At 35.5% G+C, this 27,253-nt stretch overlaps 2 protein-coding genes and 1 long non-coding RNA gene across 3 annotated transcripts; 2 read left to right on the top strand and 1 right to left on the bottom strand.

Annotated features, from left to right (window-relative positions):
* Window positions 1-2,019: 2,019 nt before the first annotated feature.
* On the bottom strand, window positions 2,020-7,058 carry LOC113698535 (vesicle transport protein GOT1-like). Its single transcript, XM_027218391.2, has 7 exons — window positions 6,887-7,058; window positions 6,613-6,716; window positions 4,633-4,724; window positions 4,455-4,535; window positions 4,271-4,368; window positions 4,108-4,189; window positions 2,020-2,543 (listed from the first exon to the last, which is right to left on the bottom strand). Exons 2-7 carry the CDS (start codon window positions 6,641-6,643, stop codon window positions 2,505-2,507), a joined length of 423 nt encoding a protein of 140 aa, XP_027074192.1. The 5' UTR covers window positions 6,644-6,716; window positions 6,887-7,058; the 3' UTR covers window positions 2,020-2,504.
* Window positions 7,059-8,777: 1,719 nt separating this feature from the next.
* On the top strand, window positions 8,778-11,770 carry LOC113698526 (uncharacterized). The gene is made up of 3 exons (XR_003450224.2): window positions 8,778-8,936; window positions 10,557-10,645; window positions 11,228-11,770. It is a non-coding gene; the product is annotated as an uncharacterized lncRNA (long non-coding RNA).
* A 3,408-nt stretch (window positions 11,771-15,178) lies between these two features.
* On the top strand, window positions 15,179-16,919 carry LOC113688278 (bi-functional coumaroyl CoA and feruloyl CoA ortho-hydroxylase F6H2-1-1). Its single transcript, XM_027206065.2, has 2 exons — window positions 15,179-15,826; window positions 16,167-16,919. Exons 1-2 carry the CDS (start codon window positions 15,291-15,293, stop codon window positions 16,741-16,743), a joined length of 1,113 nt encoding a protein of 370 aa, XP_027061866.2. The 5' UTR covers window positions 15,179-15,290; the 3' UTR covers window positions 16,744-16,919.
* The last annotated feature ends 10,334 nt before the right edge of the window (window positions 16,920-27,253 follow it).

The following is a 27,253-nucleotide window of genomic DNA, read 5'->3' as shown; positions in this document are numbered from 1 at the left end:
TCGAAGGAATCTGCAAGCCTAGATTCAAGTAGGTATGTGCATACAGGGCTGTAACTGTTATATAATGAATTAAAAATGAGATTTGTAGTGGGAAGTAAGGGGTTGGAATTGAGGGCATATGCTCCATGCTTTGTAGTCTACCTATTAAGGAATAACATGATAATTGGATGCAGAAGATTTTCCAAAACATTATTTTACTTGCATCATAATACAATTTTTTAACTATTATTTTATGAATAAATTTTATATACACTGAAAATGTATATATTATCATAGTTGGATGCACAACACATATACAAAATTTGGGTTTCAAATTCAAATTCGAATTATGTATTATGCATCCAATGATAAAAGTGTATACACTGTCAATGTATAGAAGATTAATCATTCTTTTATACTCTTACGTATCCTATATCTCATATGCATCACATCACAAAAAGTATTACAGTAATTATTTCAAATAATACTGCTACTATATCCAAACACACTAGATTCGTTTTGGTATGTAGCTAGTTTCGCTCACTGATTTGCTCTTTTGCATAATCTCAGTGAGAGTACATGGTCTTTGCCCGCAAGGATCCTAGCCTTGCTACGGTAGATGATTTTTCTTTCAGCGGATTGCATAAGGCTGGAAATAGTAATAATGCTTTCGGGGGAAATACCACCATAGTTAAGGTGGAAGTGTTTCCAGGACTGAATATTCTTGGCACCTCAATCACCCGCGTTGATATAGGACCTAGAGGAATTAATCGTCCTCACTGCCACCCTAGATCATTGGCGGAACTAGAAAATTTTCTGTTGAGGGAGCAAACCCTAATTCAACTAAAACTTAAGTATATAACTTGAGAAATTTTTAATTTTTTGCAAGGCAAAAGTTTAAATTTACAAAAAAAAAAATTTTAAAAAAAAAATTCAACTTTTCAAGGGAAAAACTTAATTATTTAAAAGTTTTGGAAAGGTCTAGTTTCATCCATGCTCTAGATCATCATAGATTATTACAATTCTTAAAGGCACACCCCTTTTTTTGGCACTTTTTTCTTTTAGTGTATGTGAAAGATCTCAAATCTGAGAATTTTCACTTACACTCTCTTTTCTCGTACCAATTAATCCATCCCTTTCCCCCTCTTGAAGGCACACTTCTTTTAGGTCTTGTCACTTCAAATCCAGAAAATCTAGGAAGTGTTAACGAGGGTGATGTGTTTGTTTTTCCAATGGGACTTATTCACTTCCAGTATAATCTAGGAAGTGTACCCGTTGTTGCCCTTAATTTCTTGAAGTATTCATTGCAAATTCTGTCTTTGGATCAAATCCATCCACCAATCGAAATAGACATTCTAGCCAAGGCATTTCAGGTTGATAGGAGAACCGTGGAAAAAATTCAATCCAAGCTTTAGGCCAGCCGTGGAACTCAAATATGAAACTTCTACCAGTCAGCTTCGTGAATTCACCTATGTTTTTTGTTTGTTGTTGCTTTCAAGTTTGCATTTTGATTATGGTGGTTACCACTTCTAGTGGGATATGATTTCTTGCAACATTCATTTCCCAAAACAGCGTTCACCTTTGTGTATTATCTTTCTCAACTCCAAGTAGATACGCCAATCTCGTGTTAGAACCCACCAAATCTGGCAGCTTGTGTTTGTAATAGTACTTTGTATGTACTCATAGAGTCAATAAAAAGCTAATACTTTGATTTAATTTCTTATAAACAGAGACTAGACTGATAAATTGGTACAATTGTAGTTTAACATCTGAAAGCCATAGTAAATCAACCTATGTTTGGAGGAAGGGGAGGAAGTGTAAGTAAAAAATTTCGAGTTCGAGACTTTCCACTTGCATTAAAACCAAAAAAAAATTCGACCTATGCCTTACTTTCATAATCTAAAGCTATATAACCATTATTTGGGTAAGAATATATGCATAACTTTGCCAAATGCACAAACTGGAAGTCTGATCCTACTAGCCCAATGTTAGAACCATTGGTCTTGCTGATGCTCCAGTATCCAATTGAACTACCCAATCTGGAAACAAAATTTATGCCTTGCCATATCATAAACAAAATGTGAGGAAACATCATACATTTTATAACCAAAAAATGGGAAAAAAAAAAAAAAAAGCTACTTCACATGGAAAGAGACGGTGGTTTGGCTATTTAGCTTGTACAGCTCTACCTCAAAAGATGTAAGACATTGAAAATTCACAGCTTGTTCACAACCTAAAAACACCTTCGAGGAAATCAATTAAAGATATAGCAAGCCCCCTCAAAATATCAGAACATATCATGCTTCCTCCCACGCCCTAAAAAGAGAGAAAAAGTAAAAAATATCACATTTTTACCTAAAGAGCCAAGAATAAAACAATGTGGTCTACTAGATCCCCATATATTTGCAGAGAGAACTGGTAGTGCTATCTTATCCTCGACGAGGGAAGTGCTAATCCTTCAGTATTTTACAACACCCTAAACACAGGCCAACAGCTATCATGATTCTGTCATGCCAGCATGATGACTAAACAGGAACTCTCTTGCCACGATAGCGATCAAAGAACTGCACAGAGGAACTAGCAAATTCAGATATAATCTACTAACATTGCACATGCATATGTTTAAACACTCCAATAAGGACAAGAACAGAAACAGATCTTTAAAAATGAAACAAAGAAAGGAACTTTACAAAAAAAATTTCAACATAAACAGAGTGAGAGAACAGAAGAGTAATTATGAAAATATGATTCTCTAACATCAAATGGCAGCTAAAACACACAACTTCATTCATATCATTCAAAAGAATCTTTTTTCCCTAATGATTAATGCATCTCTGAAGCATTTAAAAAAAAAAAAAAAGAAGAGAAAAAAGGGTAAACAAAACCAACAACAAAACATAAAACCCCCATTTGGAATACAAAAATAATAAAAAAAAATGCAAGACTCAAGATCGCAGTTCTGAACGAATTTAAAAGGAAGATGCCTAAAATACAAAATTGGTAAAAGTTAAACTAATCTTTTCACCAGTCATACATTTAGACAAAAGAACATCCTTTCCATGTTACTTCTCTTAAATTTTATCTCTTCTTTTAGAGGATGTAGAAGGAAGCTAGAGTCCTCAAGGCAAGAGTGCGAAGCTTTGGGTTCATGAAAATCCAGGAAGTTAATTCAAAAGAACATGGTTGCGATCACTATCAAAGAAGCAGCATCCCAGGTGACAATCATCATCACTCTTATCACGCCTTCACACACAACGAGGACTTCATAGATGCATATCAAATATCAACATGTTTAACAGTGCTAAAAGCTCAACATTTCTCAATTTTCTATGAATAATAAAGTGAAAAGTTGCATTGCACAATTTAATGGATATCACTCAAATGTCAGCCAGCTCACTTTCTAATAGTCGAATCTCTTACACTAGCCATAAATTACTTATGAAGTTAGTCATTGCCATAAACATCCCTAAATTTTTAAGGACTGCATAATACAACTTTATTACATTATGCTTTGCTTTGATCCTCCTAACACAACTCAAATTGTCATATACACAACTCCGAAAATTGAACAATTAGAACGCAAATGTGTGCCTTAAAAATGACGAAAACATGTGATCAAATGGGTTGATCAAAAATCAGGTCCTCTTTCACAGTTCCACTGTTTCCTTTTGCAAGGGGTTGTAAATAAGTGTAAGTCAGGAAAATCATTGTATAAAACTTAGATATTGAAACAGAATTCATAATTGACTACCAATAGATTCTTCATCCTCTTGAACGCACTCAGCGCCCGGAAATTATTTCTTCCCGCAAGTAAAAAGAAGAAATAAAAAAGAGAATCGGCTTCAAAATCGTAATGCACAGAACACTCTTTGAGTGTTGGCAGTAAGCAAAAGAGTTAGGCACACAGAGTTGCCCTTAAGCATTTATCATAATTGTATTAGTCCACATGCATGATAAAATAAGCTATATAGATGTTAAATAACACAAGGCATACCCAAAAGAATACTAACATTGGTGAACATGCAGCCAAAATCTTGCACCACATATCCTTTTCACTGAAATTTCTTATCATGCTGTATCTTCTAAAAAAATATTTTGCAACACACCTAGTCTGCAAACAGAACTTACCGATCTAATATATGGCTGCTGAAACACCCAACCAAGAATGGGTATCTTTTGAAGAAAAACTGCCAGTGTCGGCCAAAACCCACTGCAAGAGGTACCTTATGAGAAACCAATAACTGCTAATAAGATCAAATTACCATTAAAGGCCAGAGGCAGTCCAACAAACCTGAAGAGCACAACGAACCCATAAGCCTCCAAGATGATTCCTAATATTGGCCAGCCTATGATAACCAAGAAAAATCCAGCACCAAATGATATTGTTCCCTATTGAATAACCAAATACAAACTCAACCAGTAAGAAATAATACACAAGTTGAGAAACCTAACACAGACAGGAAAGTACTTCAAACCTTATAATTGGCACGCTTCGTGAAGAATTGCATAGATGACTTCAACCCAATGGTCAATGTAACCCCAGAAAAGAAAAGGATCTGATTCAAGGTGATAAGAAATGTTTTAAGCAAAATGGCAAAGACTATGAAAGAGGCACAAAGCAAGGAAAATACGGTAAACAACTATTTTACTTACATTTCCCATTGCAATTAGCCCCTTGTCAAAGAAGAAAATGACCCCCAGGAATGAGAAGAAAACCCCAAATCCCGTCAATCCCAGGCCAATCTCTGTTTCAGAACAGCAACACAAGTTTTTAAAACCGCAAAGGTGCAACAAAGTATCTAAAATGCATCTTGACAAGTAATTAAGAAGCTCAGTTGCAATACCAAGAATGAAAGTCAGACCTTCACAAAAAGAGAATAATAACCAAACATTTACACAGCCAGCTCATCATGGCCCTTATTGGTGGTGTATATATTTGACGATGGGAAAGTGAAGCACACTGCAACACCACCCCCCCCCCCCAAAAAAAAAAAAACAAAAACAAAAACCCAAAAACACACACACACAACGACCTGCCCCTTCGCATTGTAGCTCATTAGCCTTAATGAGTTCAAGCTCTTAGAAGTTGCACTTACAATTGAACCCACTAAAATTCTTGATTAAAGTCCCTTCCACCCTTCACTGAATTAAAAGTGCCAGATCAAGTTTTTAAATAATATATATTAGGCAAAGCATGCAAAAGAAATGCTATACTTGGACAAAACTAGTAAAGTCTTCAAGCCTGAAGTCACCAATTGTACAGGTATACTCTGAAATCTAATTGTTCCTTCAAAGGTAAGCGAACAGGAAGATAAATAACTTTCCCAATAGCTTTGTAGTCTAAACTATTCCAGTCAAACATTTACATTAACACAAGCTTTTTCTCACTTGCAAAGCTTCCCTTATTCATCCACTTACCCTCTCGTTTTTTCACTATATTTTCTTTCATGAACATATTCGAACTCTATCTATATTTTCTTTCAGCTTATAAATTTATCCAAGAACATGAAAGGTACTAGACCAGTTGAAGTAAGTTCTTATCAACAAAATGCTACTTTCTCATATTTGTATCAAGTTTGCAAGTTGTATTAATGAACTGAAGTATGCTTGATTTCTGAAGTTATTAAGCAGTAAAGCTACAAACATACAACTTCAGCATAATATCACTTTAGAAGCCATAGATTAAACATCTAAAGGAAGTGTGCATTTGTGTGAGAGTGTTTGTGAGTGCATGACTCTACTAACCAAAAAGCACAGCACTTTAACTGATAGTTCACTAAACCCTCCATAAAACATGATTGTACGATTAACTGAAACTACTATGAGTTTTCTCTTCAAAATTACTTCACAGATCGTTGATGACCTTTGTACAATTAATCAAATCATCTCTTCACTGTCAAACAAAAGGAAGAAAATGCTTGTCCAGAATCAGCTGCAAATCAATTTGTGATCCAAAATTTGCTTGTCCTCATACAGATTTGGCAATGTCACAGCACTACTAAAACTAGCCATGTAGAGAAAATCAATCCGCTGAATTGACTGCATATACCATGTATTCATAAAACGCTACTGTTAGCAGATATTCAGCCTCAATACTCCTTTAGGCTTCAACTGCCCATAAACCTAGCATCCCAAGCTTCAACCTTTGTACATATACCATCGAACTCATCCCAGGTATCCACCCGAAGTACTAAAGCTAGCATCTTTCAAGGAAATAATCACTATTCCAACATTTCATTAAACTTACACTGCCCATAAATTTGAGATTGACTTCAAGCTTCCTCTACACCATGTCAAGTCAATCACAATTTCAGATTTTTGTACCCGACATATTACCTATTTCACTTTCATGAAGTTGAAAACTAGAAATAGTAGCTCAAACAATCAACAAAGAAGAAGAAGAAGAAGAAGAGAAGGCACCCGCTATCAAATTTTCGTATCCAAACTTGCTAAATATACCGATTAACAGACCAATTGGATATGGATAACCTAAATACAGCATTTGCAACTAAAATCCACATAAATCCTAAACCACCAGATATCAATTTCGTCTCGTGCCACTAAACCAGAGCACAAATCATTCAATTAAATGCAAAAGAATAACAAAATATCGTTCATCTAAAAAAAACTCACTTTTAATATCGTTCATCTCAAAGGACACCATTTTTCCGATTGAAATACAAAAGCCGATATGGATTCAACGAAAACTGCTGACCAAATCCAAGTGAAAATGAAACCTGCGAAGACAATAACCACAACAATAATCAAATTAAACCAAAAACTCTCGAATTTAAGTAACTCAATTAGAACAAGAATCCAAATGAAACGAATAAAAAAGAAATAATCAAGTAATTAGAAAGTGATCTAGGGTTTTGGGATCGTAAAAGATATCTTTCTTTCTGTCTACCTTCTTTTCCTTTTCTCTTTTTCTCCTCCGAATCTGCACCAAATTAACTGAGTCTATCTACTGCGTGTGTGTGTGAGAGAGAGAGAAGCAAAAGTGGAGCTATGGAAGTTATAGCATAGGATTGTAGCTGAGATGGGAATGGTATGGGCTACTCTGTTAGTCTAGTCTTCTTCTTTGAAGGGAAGCAACGGCGGTTTTTCATTTGCTTGATGACGTTGTTTTACTATTAGTTTTGGCAATGGAACAAAATAAATTATTTGCTAATACTATTCAGATCTTAATATATTCAATAACAAAAAATTGAATATGTGAATTAATTAGGTGCGGTGCCACTGAATTTTTTAGGTAAAATTTGCTTCCAAGACTAAGTAATAAACTATTCATTTATCATTGAATGTATGTGATATGCACTCAAATGTATTAGATTTAATACTTAACAATTCAATAATTTAATGGATTGAAACTTCAGATTTCAGATTTCAGACTTCAGTTTCATCAAACGCACCCAAGTTTTATTTGTAAAAATTAATTTATTAAAAGTAAGTTTGTATTTTTGATAAAAGATTTGCATTTTATAGGTTAAATGCTGATTTATGTCTAGTTGTCTGTTATATGTTTCTTGTACTAAATAGGTAGTTATATACAGTTGTCAGAGCCGTAACAGATAACTAATGCATTTTTTTGTTTTTTTTTTTGGGATAAAAGATGTTATCAATTGCCATTTTATGTGACTGTTTAGTTATTTCTAGTTTCCAATGATTCAATTGGATATGTTCCTTTCCCATAAAATTACGAATAGGTGTAGATCGTTGACGTTTTGACAAAATAAAATAAAATATAATATAATAAAAGATGTCATGGCTTTTGGTGCCCTAGTTGGGGATAAAAGATGACAAAATAAAAACTCACTGAATTTTTTAACATCAAAAACCATAGTAGATGCCAAGTACTATATAGTACTAGTTACTTCGTCGACACACATCCTATAGCAAATTTAAGCTAGCAAGAAATCAGATGATATGGGAAGACAGAGCGTTTGAACCTCTGCAAAATTTGCAAGCAGTGCATTGTTCAATTTCAGGTCAAGCTTCCTTTCGAAAGGAATTGTTTTGATCTCCGAGTTAGGAGCTCTTCAACTCAGTGGCATAATTCCTAGAGAAATATGTGGTTTTTTTCCCTTCAAGAATCAGCTGATATCCAAAATTACACGGTTGCTTGTAATGGAGATGGTTTAGTTGATGGATCGTTCTCAATCCATGACTGTTCAGCAGGCATTGGATGGGTGTTTCAAGATCCACTTCATAATACAGTCCATAAAGGCATAAACAAAGCAAGAAGGTATATTCGTCATCTCCAATTTGCACCGAAGCTCTGACTTGTTTGGTGGGACAACAAAAAAAGTGGTTAAGTAAGATTTTGGTAAGTTATTTACATCTTAAAAAATTTTGCAGGACGAATTTAAGGAAATCAAGCAATGTATTCAAGAAATATTTTAATACATGATATAATACAAGTTGTACTAAAAATTAAAATAACCTTTTTTATACGTGTGGTTTGCATGTAAAGCCTTTTTATATTAAAAAAAATTTATAAATAAGCTAGTATTAAAACAATTAATCAAAAAATAAAGACACGATAAAATATATAAAAATTGCCTATGTTTTTTTTTTTTGTGAAAACAACATGGGCAATTTCTAAACATTTTTAACATTACTTTTTAGCTTTATTTTAATTTTCATCATTGATATAAGTTTTAAAAATAGGATAACATAAGAATAGTATTGAAAATCAAATTTTCTCTCTTGCTTTTCTTCAAAGGGATAAAATGTTACAAAAATTGTCAATCTAAGGGAGATAAGTGAGATTTTTAAAACTATAGAGATGTTAAGTGATATTATAAGAAACCTCAAGGGGGGTTTCTGAAATTATCCCAAAAACTCTATACTGCCATCTTGCTCCTCTCGTTCTAGCTGGCCCAGAAGGAGAAAAAATCAAGCAACTTTTTGACTTCCAGCAGAGGAGAGATAAGCAATTGAGAATTTCATCTAAGGTAGATATCTATTAACTAATTAGTTCAATTCATTCCTTTCTTTAATTTTTAGTATTACTAGAGTATTGCAGGCAAATAATTTGCACTCAGTTTTGGGTTTTTTAGGGTTCTTCCTGTTTGAAATTTTGGTATCCAATGAGTGTAAATTGATCCTTGAGAGATCCCCGACCGTCATTTTTTTACTTGGTTTATGGATGTTATGAAACTAAGTTGTTTCTTGAACTTTGTCTATCTGAAATTTGGCTAAATTATAGAGATTTGACTGTAATTTCTGATTGAGAATTTTGTTTGAACTTTCACCTCTGTTGAGTCTTTGCTTTATCTCTTATTCAATGTCGAAAAGGCACTTGCTTTTTTCATCTGTTACGGCTTCCAATTGTAGTGGTTTTGGTCATCTTTTGTTGTATATAAAAATTCTTGAATTCCATGACAGCTGCATTTCTGGCTTTCGAGTTGTCGAAATGATGAATGATGTATTTTGATTGGTCGGTGGGATATAGCACTGAAATTTCTGCACTGCATTTGTTCGGTTATGCATCATAGAATTTTCAAATTGTTTCACAATTTACTGCAACTTGTTGATTCAATAGTGCTGACATTGCAGTTTAAGTCTTCCTTTGTTTTGAATCGTTTGAGTTTCTTAATCAGAACTTCTTTGTGGTTCTGGTTATTTATATAAGGGTGTGAATCCAAATGGTTATTGGTATGGGATTTGGATATTTGCTTTGCCATTGTTGTGCTTACTACTTGTTAATTACTATTTTTTGTTAGCATAAGCATAGAAATTTAGTGATTGCACCAGGTAGTGCACCAGGTAGTGACTGATTACCCCGAACATAAATGAAGAAATTTATATCTGCTGTTTGTATTCATCATGTGTGCTTCAATCATGCGTACTGTTTGTACTTTTATGCCCCAGTACACCTTGCACCTCTGACAACGGTGAGGATCTGTTTTTCACCTCAGCTGTTGTCGGTTAATTTGGTCAGCATCTGTATGTCGTATGCGATATATTCTCTGGACATAATTCTTAAAATGAAATTCACTTCCTCTGTTTAGGTTGACATCCCTCTGTCACTGTTTTCTCCACCTTCTTAAATCTTTGGTTCTCACATGATGCTAGCCTTCATCATTATGATTTTCTAGGATAAGATGATAGTGTTAGAAACGCTTGACAACTTAAACTTCTGCTTTCAGATTTCTTGAAACTACTCATGCTTTATTTTCTTGCACCTTTGGCTGCTTTTACTGTTAGGATATTGCAGCATACTTTGTTTTGACAAAAATGTTATTTAGACAAAGATAGTGTGTACCATGAAGTTGTGAATTGATTCTTGCAGTAAGAATGCTATCAAAATGTGGTTGTACATATTCAGGTAATCTGGAGTTGAACCTCAATTTTTATAGTTCTGTCGAGAAGAAAATTAAATACTGAATTAGTTTTGTTTTATATGCAGCTGAATTCTTTTCTTTAATTTCCAAAGGGTGGGCATCTGGGTTGCAGGGTTGTGGGTACCGAAATCTTCTTTATCTTTTCTTTTTTGGCATAAATTGATAATACTGATTTGTTTTTTTAATTATTGTTGTTTATTATCTAAATTCATAAATTGTTTGCTTTAGTGCGGTTGGCTTTCAGCATTAGAAGTCCTAGTGCTTGTGTTGGTGCTGTCAGATTGGAATTTCTGGACGCTAGTGGGAGAACTATCCAGGTAATGGAATTATTTTTCCTGGATTCTTAAGCAAAATGCTTCTAATTTGGCTTTGAAGTTTGAACATGATGACAGGGCACAAAAATTAGCTTTCCCTTTGATGGATAATGTTGTTTTGGTGCTTGTTATCTGCTGTTGTGTTATAATTAAAAATTTGCGTGGGTTTTGCTCTCTTGTTTGAGTTGATTCTTTTTGTGCAAAGTTCATGCTTTTACTGGGGGAAGTAATCCTTCAAAATTTGGAGATCATAGTTCTAATTCAAGTTTATGGTTCCCTGTCAACCAAACTGACAAGATTCAATCTGCCAAAATTTTCAAATTCTGAACAGAATCTGGCTTGTATTGAGTCATAATATAAACCAGCTACACTGGTAAACAATAAAAAATATAATCCCTATGTCTAAATGTCAGTCATGAACAAGTAACTACTTGAAGCACCCGCACCCATGCTCTGTTGTGAAGAATGTTTGCCTATATTTTTATGGCTATCTAAATTGTCAGTCATAGTAATTAAGTGCTGAAACCCCAATCCCTACACTGTGAAGAATTTATCATTTGAATGGTTGATATTTCATTATCAAAGGTTTCGACTTCTAGATCAACCAATTGGACAGGTCCCTCCAAGCGATACTGATAGAAGCATTCTTCCATGGCTGTATGTGAAGTAGGAAACAAGATTGAAAATCTTGATGTTTCACAAACCGGGAAGGAAAATGCATCAGTTCAGATAAAGGTTTTGTTTTTCGCCAGGGCCAGAGATCTGACTGGCTTAAGTGACATGCAATTTGAAGTTTCATCTGGTAGTAGTGCCTCTGATTGCTTAGATAAAGTCATTGCCAAATTCCCTGGTTTAAAAGAGATCCGAGGATGTATGGTCCTGGCTCTCAATGAAGAGTACATTGAAGAGTCTGTTATTGTCAAAGATAGAGATGAATTGGCCATCATTCCTCCCATAAGCGGTGGGTAAGTATTCTAGTACAGCCGTTATGTTTGCAAGTGTCTAAATAAATGTTGAATAACAGCCATTCCGTGTAACCCTATGTTGAGTAAAGTCCAGAATGATATTTCAATGTTTTTGTGTAATTTGAGATAATTCAATAATTGGATCTGTAGATTTTTATGGAAATTGTCTCACAACAGTCCTTTATGGTCATTTTCCATTACTTATCAGATGGGGGGCCTTTTGACTAGCAATTTTACTGCATAGCTTTTTCCCCCTCTTAAATTTGGTAAAGTTGGACCAAATTTGTCTATAAGGAGGTGACATCTTATTGTACAATATGCATTTGGCTACTTTTAGTAATTCAGAGATAAAATGACAAGAATTCTTCCACCTTGCTTGTGTATTTGGTTTTAGAAACTTCTGAGATTTGGTGGTCTTTCTTTAGTTACTTTTCATGTCCAAATAGAAAGAAAAACTCAAATCACTTCTATCAGTTCCTTTCTGGATTTTCAACAATTGAATACCCTTCTTTCTTGCTCAAGTACAATCTGAAATCACTTAGGACATGACCAAGTTTTAGTTTAACATTTATCTGTCATCGTTTTGTTCGTTACTTATGGTTGCAAGGCTAGGTTTTGGTGTTGATAGCAAATGTGCCTTGGCAATTTGGGATTGTGGGATTTTGGGCCGAGGTGATGTCGCCCGCCTTGACCCAAGTCATCGATTTTGTTCTTTTTTTTTTCTTTTGGTATAAAGATCATGGATATATAAAGAAAGTAATCCAGTGATGGATTCTTAAAAATGAAAATGTATTTAAACCTGTTGGAAGTTGATATTGCCTCTGTAGATGATACTGAGAAATATGTGGAAATGCTACCTATTTTTGTCGATAGTAATGTGTTAACATTGAAGAAATAGTTAACTCTTCTCTAAGCAAAAAAGATTGAACAGTGAAGAAATAGTTTTTTTTACTTCAAAATTTCTATGAAAGGAATATGTGAAATTTTTTTTCTTTTTTTTTTTTAACACAACACAAACATCGTTTCCATTAGTTCATATTACAACTGGAAAAGTCATTACATTCGAAGTCATTCCCTCTAGCTAAATTAGGTAATTCATGAGCTCTCATTATCAGATTCCTTTCTACTTTGACAAAAATGACAGGATCAAAATTATGAGATAAGACTAGGATGTCATTAAGTACTGATCTAGCTTCCAAAGGAGAGGTCTCTAGTTTTGAACTTTGCAAATGATGTAGTAGGCCATTACAGTCTGTTTTTGTACATATGGATGCATTGCCTAGCATCCTTGCACAAGTCATTGCCTCTAAGCCTGCTGTTGCCTCTAACTTGAAAAGCTGACTTCTGTTTATACCCGGCTTAGTAACCACTGAGCTTAGCTCAGTGGCCACCAGGGAGGGACCTGAGTCCCTTCTTGGGCTGTAGATGAGGGTTCAAACCTCTCCTGCAGCAAAAAAAATCTAAGGGTAGTGCCATAGCACTCTCTTGGTTTAGTTGGGTCTGTATATCTACTAGTCATAACACACAAGCCTCCTTGGGCTCCCCCTCCCTCTAGATTAGGATAGAATAGGTTATACAATGTATCGCTGCTGGCAAAAAGAAAAAAAGTTTATACCCGCTTAGCTACTTTGCCACCTGGTTTCTGTATTATGAACCTGATCACACCCTTTCTGGTTGCTTTAACAAAGGATCCATCCACTAATGCACTGACATCACATTGCTTTTCAGCTCTCAGATCATGTTCATACATAAGAATTAAATTGCCAATTGACACCTTGCTTGATCTAATTCCAGTTGAAAGCTGATTCTCCAGCAGATTGCAATTAAATTACTAGTATTAGGCTTTAGCCGGCCATAACTAAGTAAATTTGGGAAGGGCAGATTGCTAGTGGTTGCTCCAATGACGGAGTCAAAGCCCAGCCTATTTTTTGGGAAAGGTGGGTTTAAACTAAAATGAGAAAGTTTGTTAGCCTTGATTTCGCTGGATAGTCTCATACAATTATCATCCTTGGTGCCTTTAATGTTGTATTTTTCTTCACTGAAACACTTGAAAAGTTCTTTAATTTTGTATTTCTCTTCACCGAGGGCTTCAAAAGTCATTTGAACTTTTGCTTTTTATCCTGCATGGAACGTTCCAAGAGCTCTATGTGAAGACATGTACTCCTAATTGGTTTTCCAATGCATTTCAAACTTTAATATCCAGTTTAGTGAACTACTTATCAATCAAATAAAGACAAGGCATTGAAAAGATTAAGTAAGCACAGTTTTTTCTCTCTATAATGGGTGTTCGCTATATCTCCCTCACATGATGTATATCAATTTCTAACAAAGAATGTATGTTAAACATCTCATATCTTAGCAAATTCATCTGTGTCCTTTACATCACGAGGTCCTTTTTGGTCCTTTCCATGATAGACAAATTCTGAAGTAGATGCCTAAAAAAGAAGGAAAAAATAAAGAACTATATAGATACTAACAGTAGTTTGTCCTCTTGATTAGGGCATCAAATGAATCAAGCCATTCGCGAGAGCCCGTGAATTGGCTCGGTTAAAGTTTGACTCGAATTCGATCGACATTGAACCCAAAGTGTCCAAGTCGAGATCGAGCACAAAAAAAACTTAACTTGTTAGTTCGCGAGCAACTCGATTACACACACACGTATTTATTTTAATAGTAAAATTACACACACATATATATATATATATCCATAAAATTTTATTATTTATTAAGGAAAATTTACTATTTTATTCATTTTAAAATAAAATAATTATTTTTTTAAGCTCCAGTAGGCTCGAGCTCGAGTTCGACTCGGCTCAAATTTGAGGTGGAGCTTGAATTCGAATTTGGTAAAATTGAGTCGAGACTCGACTCAATTATTGACTCAATTAGATCAAAGTTCGATTCGACTTAACTCGTTTGCAGCACTACTCTTGGTGCTTGGATAATTGAAAAAGGAAAGAGAACCATCATACTTTACTAGTATGATCTCGAATTTTTCTGTTTGTGAGATACTTAGCCATGACTCATGCAGGAGGAATGAGGAACAGTTTATTTGTGTCAGTTGTTGAAGCAGCAAGTGCATTTCCAAGCTATCCGGACGCTACGGCTGCACAAAATGATGGGTCACATTAATAATGTTCGCAGGACATTGCATTTCTGAAATTTTCGTTTACTTCAATCAAGAGCATGACCATGACTTTGTTGTTGTTGTTCACAGAGTAAATTTGGCAATTCACAATTGGATAAAAATGTTTCTGAGAAATTTCGATGGCATTTTTAATTTTTTAGGAGCTCTAAGGGGCTTTTACAAAAATGACACAAACAGTACTTTTTGAGAAGCAAAGCATTTGTATGTAAAAAGATGGTTAAAAAATAAAAAAAATAAATAATTGGACACCGTGTCAAGGTCTAAAATTTTTTCTGCTTCAAAAAAAAGGTCTAATTTTTTTTCTTAAAATGTATCTGTCCAAGCAAGATATTTATGCCATGTGTATTTAAAGTTTTAAACTTGACTTGAGCATCCGGTTACAAATCCAATCAAATATTGTCATTAGTTGCTTGAGGACAACTACATAGCTTCTCAACAAAAATTTCAGCCATAAATTTGGTCTTAATTTCCAACTCGTAACTTGGCCTATAAATTTCAGCCAGAACCACATGAAATCCCACGCCCTCTACTTTGTATGCTCCATCTCCTAGTTTTGAAACTTCCAATGGCTCAAACAGCAACAGCAATAGATTTAGACTCATTTGATGTCAAAGCACTAACCATAGATGAAGGTTATGGAGTCAAAGGTTTGTCAGACATGAATCTCAAAACTCTACCAAAACAATTCATTCAACCACCTGAAGAACGGTTCACTGAGCACACCTTAATCTTGGAAGAATCCATACCTGTGATTGATATTTCAAATTGGAACGATCCTAAGGTTGCAGATATAGTTTGTGATGCGGCAGAGAAATGGGGATTCTTTCAAATTATCAATCTTGGGATCCCTGCTGAAATACTTCAAAGTGTGATGGATGCAACTCATAGATTCTTTGAGTTGCCACCAAAGGAGAAGATGAAGTACAACAAAAAGAACTCTCCGACCACGAATGTCTTTCTCAGAACAAGCTTTGTTCCGGAAATAGAGACTGCTATGGAGTGGCACGACAAACTTACCTTTCTCTATGTTTCGGACGAAGAGGCTCAATCTTTTTGGCCTCCAATCTGCAGGTAGTTACCAAAAATAGAATATAAGCACAGAGCAATATTCTTGGCCTGTCATACAATGCAATTTTTCATACGACCTGAAACCGTCAAGTCATGTTGCTGATTCTTGATCGACCCTAAATGCGAATTCAATTTTCATTTGCCAGGATCATTTTTTGCTTTCATTACCCTGCCTCAAGCTGTCTCAAAACCTTGACCTTAAATCCTATTCATTTTAATTCTTCTGTTTCAACAACTAAATTTCTAAAAGAGTTTTCAAACACATTTTGCAATCACATGCTTGGCACTAGGCTATTATTGACCTGATAAATCTCATAAAATATGTGCGTTTGCTTGATTTCAGGAATCAAGTACTTGACTACATAAAGCCATGTGAATTACTTGCCAAGAGACTTCTCGGAATGCTAATGAAGCGATTGAACGTCACAGAGATTGACAAAAGTAAAGAATCAATGCTTATGGGTTCAAAAAAAGTTAACTTAAATTACTACCCCAAATGTCCCGAACCTGAGCTTACTATTGGCATAGGATGCCATTCGGATTTATCAACGATTAGTATCCTTCCTCAGGATGTCATTGGAGGGCTTTATGTTCGAAAACTAGAAAATGATTCTTGGATATATGTCTCTCCAATTGATGGAGCTCTAGTGATAAACATTGGCGACGCATTAGAAATTATCAGCAATGGAAGATATAGGAGCATCGAACATTGCGTTACTGTTAACAAACATCATAATAGGATTTCAGCACCATTTTTTGCAGGCCCAGAACCTTCTGCAATAATTGGTCCCCTTGAAGAAGTGCTTGAGAGTAGTGGAGAAAAACCACTTTATAAAAAAGTTCTCTACTCAGATTATGCAGCTCATTTCTTCACAAAAGCTCATGGTGGAAAGGACAAGATACAATTTGCAATAATATGAAATTCTGGAATTCAATGTTGTTGACACATGTCGTAGTATTCTATTAGCTCGAGGGCATTATATATTGCATTGGATGCATGTTGTCAGGAACTCAAATTCGTCTATTCCCTTTGATTCTGTAAAACATAAGCTATGTACTACATGAAATAACGAGACACTTGGAACTTGATGTGCTATGTACTACTTCAAAACCCCTTTGGCAACACTCAATCTTGGAGAAAAACAGCAGCTGACAAGGCGTTTAGGCTCAATTCTGCAAGACCCTCCATGTCCTTCATTCACAGCAAAATCAATAACATCCCCTGAGTTGGATGCAATTGACATTGCTGGAGCCATTATTTCTTAGAGCTTAGTAGTATTTGGAAACAAATAATTGAAGTTGAACAGTGAGAGACAACTGACTTCATAAGAGAGTTAACTTGGTGGTTTTGTGCATGTCCAGCAAAGGGTATTTTATAGTATTCAGGACTTGAATTTCTGAAAGTATACAAATCAACTGTCCTAATTATTTATTTAATAGTCCTCAAGCACCTATGCAACTTTGGACAAGTCTTAAGCAAAATCCACTTTAGAGCAAAAAAATATTAGTAATTCCATTTAGTCGCACCTCTGTAAAAGGAACAAAAAATTTCCCTCAACAACTCATGTAGCCTTAGCAACTCCACATTTGTATAATGGCATAAAAAGGAAGCACAGAGGGAAGATTCCTCTTACTTTCCTGGACACTAATTACTAAACTTCATGTCTAATCTTCTGGCTTTTTAGGTTTCATGTTCAGCATTTGTATGTGCGGATCAAAAAGAAGGGAAATTAGTTAATATGTCATATGTGATAAAATATAAGCATTTGTAACATCTTGGATTATCACGTGGACCAAAAGAAAAGATCACTAGTTCTTATATGTGAGTGGAATTCTTTTTGCATTTTAATTGTTCACTATAATTTTGGTGAAGTTAAGAAATTTTAACCATGATCACACCTAATTTTTTGGTAATGTTTGGAAAAGTCGGTTGTTAAGGACTAATCTTTTTTTTTGAGAAAAACCTACTTTTAGATTGAATCCACACAAAAGGAATTAATGATATTAAATTCGCGGTAGAAGGCGCAAATTAAGAAAATAGGTTTAACTTTTTTCTTGGTTAACTCACCTATATATGAGTGTGACTAGATGTTAATTTGTCAACTTCTTTTGCACTTGAAAATTCTACACTGCAGCCTCTTAAATCCCACAGCAAACCATGAGGAGTTACTCTAGTTTTGCAACTACGATTGTTCTTCTCTTCATCATAGTCGGTAAAGAATCTCATTACTTCTTTTTTATTTTTAAATGTCTTTTTTGCTGTTCTTCATGAATAATACGAGGAAGATACTATTTTGATTCAAACTATGCCAATTGATTAGATTACAGTGTAGAATCATAGAAGACACAATAGACACTTTTTCATATTATGATTTTTACTGTACATCAATTGTCAAGGCATGTGCATGTTCAACGACTACAAAGGAGTAATACAATATGTGAACTCAATAATTTGAAGTTTGTCAAACCTTGCGTGTTGTTTCAATTAGAGCTTAAATTAAATTCCATAAAATCTTTCTCCAGTAGTTTCCTCTTCTCTGATTTCTGTAGAATTATTCCATTGTAAGGAGACTATTCAAAGAATAAATAAGAAGACTGGGTATTTCAATAGGTCAGATCTTATCCAAATTAAATCCAGATCCTATATAATTGGATAGAATTTGGATTTAATTTTTTAAATCAAAATTCTACCCAGATCTAGACCCGATAAAAGAGTCAGGGATTTGCGTAGGATTTGGTTTTCTATGAATCATACCCAAACTCACATTCAAATCAGACCCTATTCAGACCCATGTATACATAAATAATAATGTGTGTATACATACATGCACCTGGATTGGATTTCTTTTGATTCAAATCTAAAGACCGTAAATTGGGTCTTTTTTATTTTGGAACCTTTTTGTTTTTTGGTGACAATTTGTTTGGCATACTATGAATGAACTCAATACAGGTGGAACCAATGATATGGTCATTAATCATAGTAATATAGACAGTCCCTTTTTTGATTACTAGGGGCTTTGGAATTGGAGGGCAGAAGGGGCCTTGGGGATTATGCCAACAGAATAAAAGGTTCTTATGGAGATTTGGACTGCCACTTTTTTATTTTAATTTTTTTTGCAAGAAATAGTTCACAGGTGAAATTTGAGAAGTGAAAAAAGAGGATGAAAAATGAAAAGCTAAAACCTCTAATTCATAAAATTTCAAACTTAAATTTGGACTGTCACTTGTATTGAGTTATAACTGAATTTTGAAAGCAGACTGGTAATATATATCTTGTAGTAAGCGTGACTACACGGTCCACGCGTTCTATGCAATGGATCTCAAGTACTTCTTTGAACCAAAAAAAAAAAAAAAAGAAAATATAAAAACAAGAATCACATATTTGTTGTATCTGGACCAACTTGCATAAAAGGTTTGTGTCCTATGTAGAAATTTTTGCGATGGTGAAAGAGAACTCAAGCGCAATTGATTTGTATCCATAAATGCTCAATTTTGAGGAAGTTTACCAAGTCAAATTTTGCTTGGGTTGGATTTCCAGACGCGAAAGGATCGATTTTATGGTCTTTCTATATCAAGTAAGTTAATTATCAGTATCACCATCTAATTTCGGTCCTGAGCTATAATTTCAAAGCTAAACCAGAAAAAGAATTGCTTAGTCATTGCAGTACATTTTACTTTAGTTGACTAAAATTTCTTTGGAACATTCCTTATTAATACGTCTTTTAACACATTCTTTAGATAAGCTCTTCAATTATTTCTTAATTGTCTGTCTATTTATGGCCTTGTTCTCGGTTATTTTAGATTTTACAAAATTTGAATATAGATTTTAATTGATTATAGAAAATAATAAGAATGAGGAAAAACTATTCTCCAAGTGATTATAGATTTTAAATTTTCTTTGTCATTAAAAAATCTATAATCAAAATATAAAATCAACCATGAACATCACAAAAACTGACTGTCTAAAATCAAAATTTATAATCAGTTAAAATAATCAATCGAGAGCAAACCCTATGTAAATTAGATTCCAAAAGGCATTATGGTTTATTATTTAAATCCAAACCATATGTTTCATGTCAAATTGAAGAAATCCTTACAGAATGATGCTATAGATGTAATCGTCTTAATAGATATCGTTGGCATTTTCCAGCTAAATAAACTTAATAGGGATCATTGCTAGGGTCTAAATTAACTGATCTTTCCAACAATTTTTTTTTCTCAATTTTCAAGTGATGGGTCATATTTAAGATATTTCCTGCAGTCCTATAATTTCTGGCAATACAATTAGCCGTGGCATGGGTATGCTTCATAACAATTAACCGTCGCAACAGATCCCAATAACTGCTATTTAATTGTACCAACACAATCAGTGCTATTTAATATTAACTATTGGATCTCATGGAACTAAAAAAGTTTTAGTTAATAATACTTTGCATTATTTTCTCCTCAATTGTTTTTTTTTTTTTTATAGAAAACTGAAAATTTTATTAAGTTGAAGATAGATCCATAGCAATTACAGCAAAAAGAAAAGATGGTGAAGAAAATCTCCAAATACAAATATGTGAAATAGAACATTTTTAGTTAATAAATGAGTAGTCACATTTAGATTTCTAAGAACCCAATTGACCTCCCAAGCGACGGAATTCTATAGACTAACAAAAAATATCATCTAGCAGCGCTTCATAGGCTGGATCATCAGTTTTGCAGTGCTATTTTTCAGTTTCCATCGGACGATCAAAATTTGTAAGCAGTCCTCACAGTGTATACTACTTCACAAGGACATAAATTTTTGTCTCCATTTGTTAAGACTCTCCCTAGAGATTCGACAAACGACATTGCCATAGCCTAAATTTTAATATCTACAGCAATTTTGATTGCATTGACTTGTCCTAAAAATTTGCATTTCTATTCTCTCAAAGTTTAACTGCCTAGATTAAACATCTAGGGAAAGATTATTACACAATTACCCCTCATTGGATAAATGAGAATGCTCAGAATAGAAAGGCCTTTTCACCCTAAAATATATTTCCGCCCACAATGGCAGAGAAAGAAATTTGTTGTTCCAGAGTTTGATGAATAAGTTAGAATGGAATGTTTACTCGATTTTCAATGCTTGGTATAATTAATATTTAGATGCCAAAATAGAATATATTAAATACAAATTTGATTTAATTGCTATGAATTAATTTATAGGACGTAATATGTCTTATGACTTTGTGTTTTATCTATTCTATAGTATTTGTCTATTTAAGTGAAATCTTGATATTTTTACTTCAAAAATAAATGAGAATTGATATCAAAATTCTTCAATTGTAAGACTTGATTCATTCTAAAATATAAATTTTTAAGTTAAAATTTTGCATTTACTAGCAATATAATTAGCAACATAAAATATGAATTACATGAAGTCAAACAATTATAATTTGTATTTAATCTATTTTCAAGTTTGATAATATCCAAAAAAAATTTTGCACAATTGTTGAAAAGTCAAAGAATAAAGTATCTTAAAACATTTGTTTCCTAGTATAAAAGAAAAAATTATTTTAAATAAAAGAAAAATTAATTATTATGAAAAATTACATTCAAATATTATTTCAGCTTACAAATTATTTAAGATATCAAGATGCAGTATAAAGATTTATAAGGATAAGTTTGACATCCTACTATTTTGGCATTCTAACGCGTAACATTCATTGGTTGATTTTCTATTGGTTGTCAATTGCATCCAGCTGTAAAAGAAGCTTAAAAGCCATAAGAAAAATGAAATTCCGCCAGGGTCACTTTCGATTCTCATTTTTCCTTCCTGAAATAATTACAAACGCGTTATTACGGTCAACATTAATACAGCAACAAAAATCTAGAGCCCCTTTTTGTTTAAGATTTTTTTTTTATGGGCACTTGTTAGTTATTAGTTACTTCATTCATACCAAACTTATCATATAAATATACACACCTACAATTATTATTGTTTTGCATTTAAATACCTTTATAAATTAATAACACTTTTGACAAAAAAAAAAAAAACTAAACCTAAGACCCTTCTTAACGAGGCTCTGATAGCCAAACCATTTCTTTAAATGCACTTTGCAACCACATGCATAAAGATTTAAAGTTAAACAGCATTCTGTCAACCATATTTCAAACAGCCGTTAACATTGAGAGGTAGTTCTGTCAACTATTTTCAAGAATCCAACTTGTAGCTCAGTCAACAATTAATTCAATGCCAGGTGTTTATTAAATTGTGTAAATTATCTATAAAAATACTTTAGGATGTTAAATGCAATTGAAGTAATAATATATGGGGTTTTTGCAATTAACCCTAATAGTTAACTACTCTTGACCATAAAACACTAACGATGCCAAAGTTGATGAAAAGACAAATGTTTCCCTGAATCATATCAAGCCAAAAATGGCTCATCCAAGCACATCTTAAGCATCTTTACTCACCTTAATTTTATCATTTGGGTGATCTAGGCTAAGTAATTCAACTTAAGTGCCTTTGTGGACATCCAGATTATTCCAGATTATTAAGGTTTTCTTGTCACATCCACAAGAATATATTTAATCAAGGAGTACCAATTAAATGCATGCATACTGCATAGTTGTCTTAACTAAAGTTTTGGACATTACATGCTAGTCAATGAAAGGAAAACATAAATGCTGTGGCCTAATTCACGTTAGTCCACAAATTACAAATATTTGCCAAAATGAACTGTCATGGAATTTTTAACACAAATTCCAAAATTACACAATTATAATGAGTAAATTTCTGTAAGATTATAGGAGGTGCTTGATTTAAATTATGAAATTGGAATCGAAATCAAAATCATAGCCTCGGTATCAGTATGGGTTTTGGTCATTTTTCCTTGTTTTGTTTGGAAGTGGAATGATCTTTGCAGTAAAGAACTAATTAATTGAATTGGCCGAAATGGTAGAATGATTTTGAAAGTGAAATGTCCCGGCCTTAAGTTGGTCGAGATGGTAAAGTTCGTGTCATGCCTCCTACCAATTTGGGTTCAAACCTCTCTTGGGACATCTGCCCGTCGCACAGGGTTTGTCTAGTGCATCTTATCCCTCTATATGATTGGCAAACTATTGCACGGGACGGGGCTTATCCAGTGCGTATTCTCAGGTAACGGTTGCGGTTTTCCTTGTCAACAACAAAAAAAAAGAACTAATTAATTTGAAACCCAAACAATAAGTGAGGCATAATAGGGACAAAAACTAACATTTTCAATTTAACTGAATGATTCTCATATCAATATACCAAAAGATGTGTATGGGTATCATTAATTTTAATGCTATTCCTGTCCCTTGTACCCATTTACCAGAAACCCCCTTTCTTTCACTACTAAGGGAAACTATGGAATCCTTTTTCTATTTCACCCACCACGTTAGAAGTATCTATATTTCTTTTTCTTGTCAATTTCGTACCCATTATTTGACCCAAAAAATGTAATAACTGCATGATACGTAGGAATAGGCATGCAAATGTAATTACTGCATTCTAGGGGGAGCAATGTTGTAATTCATATATTACGATCACGTGTGGAGCAAGTTTAGCAGAGGCGGTCACATGGAGTAGTTAGTTAGTTAGTTGTAACTAATTCCATGTAATCAAGGCGGTGAAGGCCAAGAGAATAAAAGAGCCAGAAGGAGAGAGAGAGGTCATTCATTCATTTTGTCAAATATCTTGATTCTTTCACAGCATTCTTGTACTCTCTCTGGGTTAATAAATCATTCGTCTACTACCTCCGAGAAATGTTTTTCATCTTATCTCATTTCTCTTGGTGTAGACTTTGATTTTTTCTACCTTTCGTATCAGTGGTATCAGAGCTAGGTTTACCCTAGCTCAGCATTGGAGGAAGGAACAATGGCGGAAGGCACTAGAGGTTAGGAAAACAAGAAGCTTGAAGAAACTATTAGGAATTTGCTAAGAGGGCAAAAGGATCAGTTTGAGAGGGAAATCGGAACTCTCAAGAACCTGGTTTTAGAAGTTTGCAATCAACGGAGTCAAGGATAGCAAGGATCCCCACAGTCATCGGAGACTGGCCAACGGAACAGCTATGGGGGGAGCTATCAGACTCCCACCAGGTTTTCTCGTATTGAATTTCCCCGATTTGATGGGAAAGGGTTCAAGAGTTGGTTGTACAAATGTGACCGATTTTTTGAAGTGGATGAGACGCCATCGAGAGCAAAGGTCAGAGTTGCAGCCATGCACTTGGAGGGTAAAACTCTGCAATGACACCAAGTCTATATGAAGGCTAGGATTTCCAGAGATCCGCCGTCATGGGAGGAGTATGTGAAGGCTTTGGGGGCGCGGTTTGGGGACTGCCTGTATGATGATCCCATGGGAGATCTGAAAGGACTGAGACAGACCAGGTCAGTAAGGGAATATCAAGAGGCGTTCGAAGAATTGCTAAACAGAGTCGACCTACCGGAACCATACGCTGTGAGCTGTTTTATAAGAGGATTAAAGGAAGAAATCCAGCTAGCTATGCGGATGTTCATGCCACAAGATTTACAGCATGCGGTTGGATTAGCGAAGATGGAGGAGGCTAGAATTCAGAACTCGCTAAGGCAGGGGAGATACAATAAGTTTACAAGCTCCTACGCCAAGGATGTGACTAGCAACTTCAGTCACCTAGGGAGCCTTAGTACCAATAATAGTCCGTTGCTACCAAGACCTGGAGGAAAGAGGGAAGAGCCAAGGAAGTCAGCTCGATTCTTGAGTACGTCAGAAATGGATGAGAAACGGGTCAAAGGATTGTGTTATTGGTGTGATGAGAAGTACGGGCCCAACCATCACTGCAGGAGGAGGCAACTATACAAGATTGAGTACGTAGAGGAACAGGAGAAGTCTGGGAAGGAAGTCGATCACAAAGGAGGGGAAGAAGAGATAGCGACAGAAGGTGATTTAGCACAAATATCAGCAAATACAATGAGCAGCTTGAAGGTTCCCAATTCAGCACTATAAGAGTGCAGGGCAGTATTGGCAAGAAGACCTTTAGTATTCTCATAGATTGTAGGAGCTCTCACAATTTTTTGCACCCAGAAATGGCGACAAGGTTCGGCCTTAAGACAGTACAGGTGGATTCGGTGAAGGTAGTAGTAGCGGATGGAAACGCCCTCACGACCACCAAGCTCTGTCCGAAATTTCGGTGGAAAATGCAGGGGCAAGACTTTGAAGGAGATGTGTTGATCCTGCCGATTGGGGGCTGTGAAGTGGTACTGGGAATGCAGTGGCTCTCCACGTTGGGGGATGTCAAGTAGAATTTTGCAGAGTTAAAGATGGAATTTATGCATAGGGGCAACAAGGTCGCACTACGGGGTTCCAAGCAACAAGTTACCCAGCTGATTCCAAAGAAGCAGATGCAAAAACTTTTGGGTAAACTAGAGCAGATTGAGTCAGCCCAGTTATGCTTCATTTCGGTCCAGCAGTTGGGAGAACCCAAGGTGACGTCGAGCTACTTGTCTATGGAAGGGGACACAAAGGTAACTCACTTCCAATCTCAGCTTGATTTAATGTTACGTAAATACCAGGAAGTGTTTGAAGAACCCACTGACTTACCCCCTGTTAGAGCACATGATCATAGAATTTTTCTTAAAGAGAGGGTACAACCCATTAATGTTAGACCCCATCGCTACCCAACATTTCAGAAGGGAGAGATTGAGAAGTTAGTAAGGGAAATGCTGAGTAGCGGCATTATAAAGCCTAGCAATAGCCCTTTTTCATCTCCAGTAGTCTTGGTAAAAAAAAAAAAAAGGCACATGAAAAATGTGTGTGGATTATAGGGAGTTGAATAAGGTAACTATAAAGGATAAATTTCCCATACCACTTATTGAAGAGTTGTTGGATGAGTTATTTGGAGCTGTTATTTTCACCAAGTTAGACTTGCGATCCGGATATCATCAAATCCGAATGCATCCAGACGACATATCTAAAACTGCATTTCGAACCCATGATGGACATTACGAATTTGTAGTAATGCCGTTTACCTTAACGAACGCCCCGTCGACCTTTCAGAGCCTCATGAACGATATTTTCAGACCATTCCTGAGGAAGTTTCTATTGGTGTTTTTCGATGATATTTTAATCTACAGTAAATCTGGGAAGGAGCACTTGCAGCATTTGGCACTAGTGTTCGACACTTTGGTCCAATACCAGTTGAAGGTGAAGAGAAGTAAATGCTCATTTGCTACTCACCAAATCGAATATTTGGGACACTTGATTTCGGCTACAGGAGTTAGTGCAGATCCGCATAAGATTGCTTGTATTCAGCAATGGTCTACGCCTGTAAACATCAAGGAGCTGCATGGGTTTTTGGGATTAACTGGTTACTATTGCAGATTTATCAAAGATTATGGCAAGTTGGCACGTCCTTTGACTGACCTTCTGAAGAAGAATGCCTTTGGTTGGCACGAAGGGGCAGCTGAAGCTTTCAACCAGCTAAAGGCTGCGATGTCGTCACCACCTGTGTTGGCTCTTCCTGACTTCTCGAGGAAGTTTGTGGTAGAAATGGATGCTTCTAACACTGGGATTGGCGCGGTTCTGCTACAACAGGGCAGGCCCATAGCATTTTTTAGCAAGGCATTAGCAGCCCAACATCGAGGGATGTCGGTGTATGAGAAGGAGATGTTGGCTGTGGTGAATGCCGTGCAAAAATGGCGACCATATCTGCTAGGGGGGCATTTCATTATCAAGACGGATCATCAAAGTCTCAAGTACCTGATGGATCAAAAGATTTTTATGCCTAGTCAACAGAAGTGGGTGTCCAAACTTATGAGGTATGACTATGAGGTGCAATATAAGAAAGGTAGCGAGAATGTCACAGCAGATGCATTGTCCAGACAACCACACTCAGTCGCGGCTTGTCACGCTATTAGTGGGATCTCCACTGCTCTCATGACTAGGATAGAGCAATCTTGGAGGAACAACCCTAAGACTCGGGATATTGTTCAACAGATCTCTTCGGGTGATGTCTCAAAATACAAACACTATAGTTGGGATCAGCAGCAGCTAAGAAGAAAAGGAAAACTGGTTGTGGGGGAGGAAGCGTCATTAAGGAGGGAGCTAATCGAACTATGGCACTCCAGCTCCTTTAGAGGCCGTTCTGGTATCCTAGTTACATATCAAAGGATGAAGGGTACCTTCTACTGGAAGCACATGTACAAGGACGTCTATGATTTCGTTACAGCATGCGACACTTGCCAGCGCCATAAGTTTGACCTCGCGGCATACCTGGGTTTACTACAACCCCTGCCCATGCCTGATCATGTCTGGTCTGATGTCTCAATGGATTTCATTGAGGGTCTCCCAAAGTCCCATGGCAAGCAGGTCATATTGGTAGTGGTGGATAGATTGAGTAAATACGCTCATTTTTGTGGGCTATCACACCCCTACACGGCCTTAGATGTTGCTCAGTTATT

This window comes from Coffea arabica, chromosome 1e (genome assembly GCF_036785885.1).
Source record: "Coffea arabica cultivar ET-39 chromosome 1e, Coffea Arabica ET-39 HiFi, whole genome shotgun sequence".
Lineage (NCBI taxonomy): Eukaryota > Viridiplantae > Streptophyta > Magnoliopsida > Gentianales > Rubiaceae > Coffea > Coffea arabica.
The sequence above is the reverse complement of the archived record's forward strand: the minus strand, read 5'-3'. Positions and strand labels throughout refer to the sequence as shown.

Bases quoted from the DNA above. Each gene is read 5' to 3' on its own strand.
- LOC113698535 (XM_027218391.2), bottom strand. From the start codon at position 6,643: ATGGTGTCCTTTGAGATGAACGATATTAAAA. The intron at 4,536-4,632 runs GTAAGTAAAATA...ACCTTGAATCAG, and splicing joins GGCTAATTGCAATGGGAAAT to ATCCTTTTCTTTTCTGGGGT. The intron at 4,190-4,270 runs GTTTGTTGGACT...TACCTCTTGCAG, and splicing joins GGGTTCGTTGTGCTCTTCAG to TGGGTTTTGGCCGACACTGG.
- LOC113688278 (XM_027206065.2), top strand. From the start codon at position 15,291: ATGCTCCATCTCCTAGTTTTGAAACTTCCAATGGCTCAAACAGCAACA. The intron at 15,827-16,166 runs GTAGTTACCAAA...GCTTGATTTCAG, and splicing joins TTTTGGCCTCCAATCTGCAG to GAATCAAGTACTTGACTACA.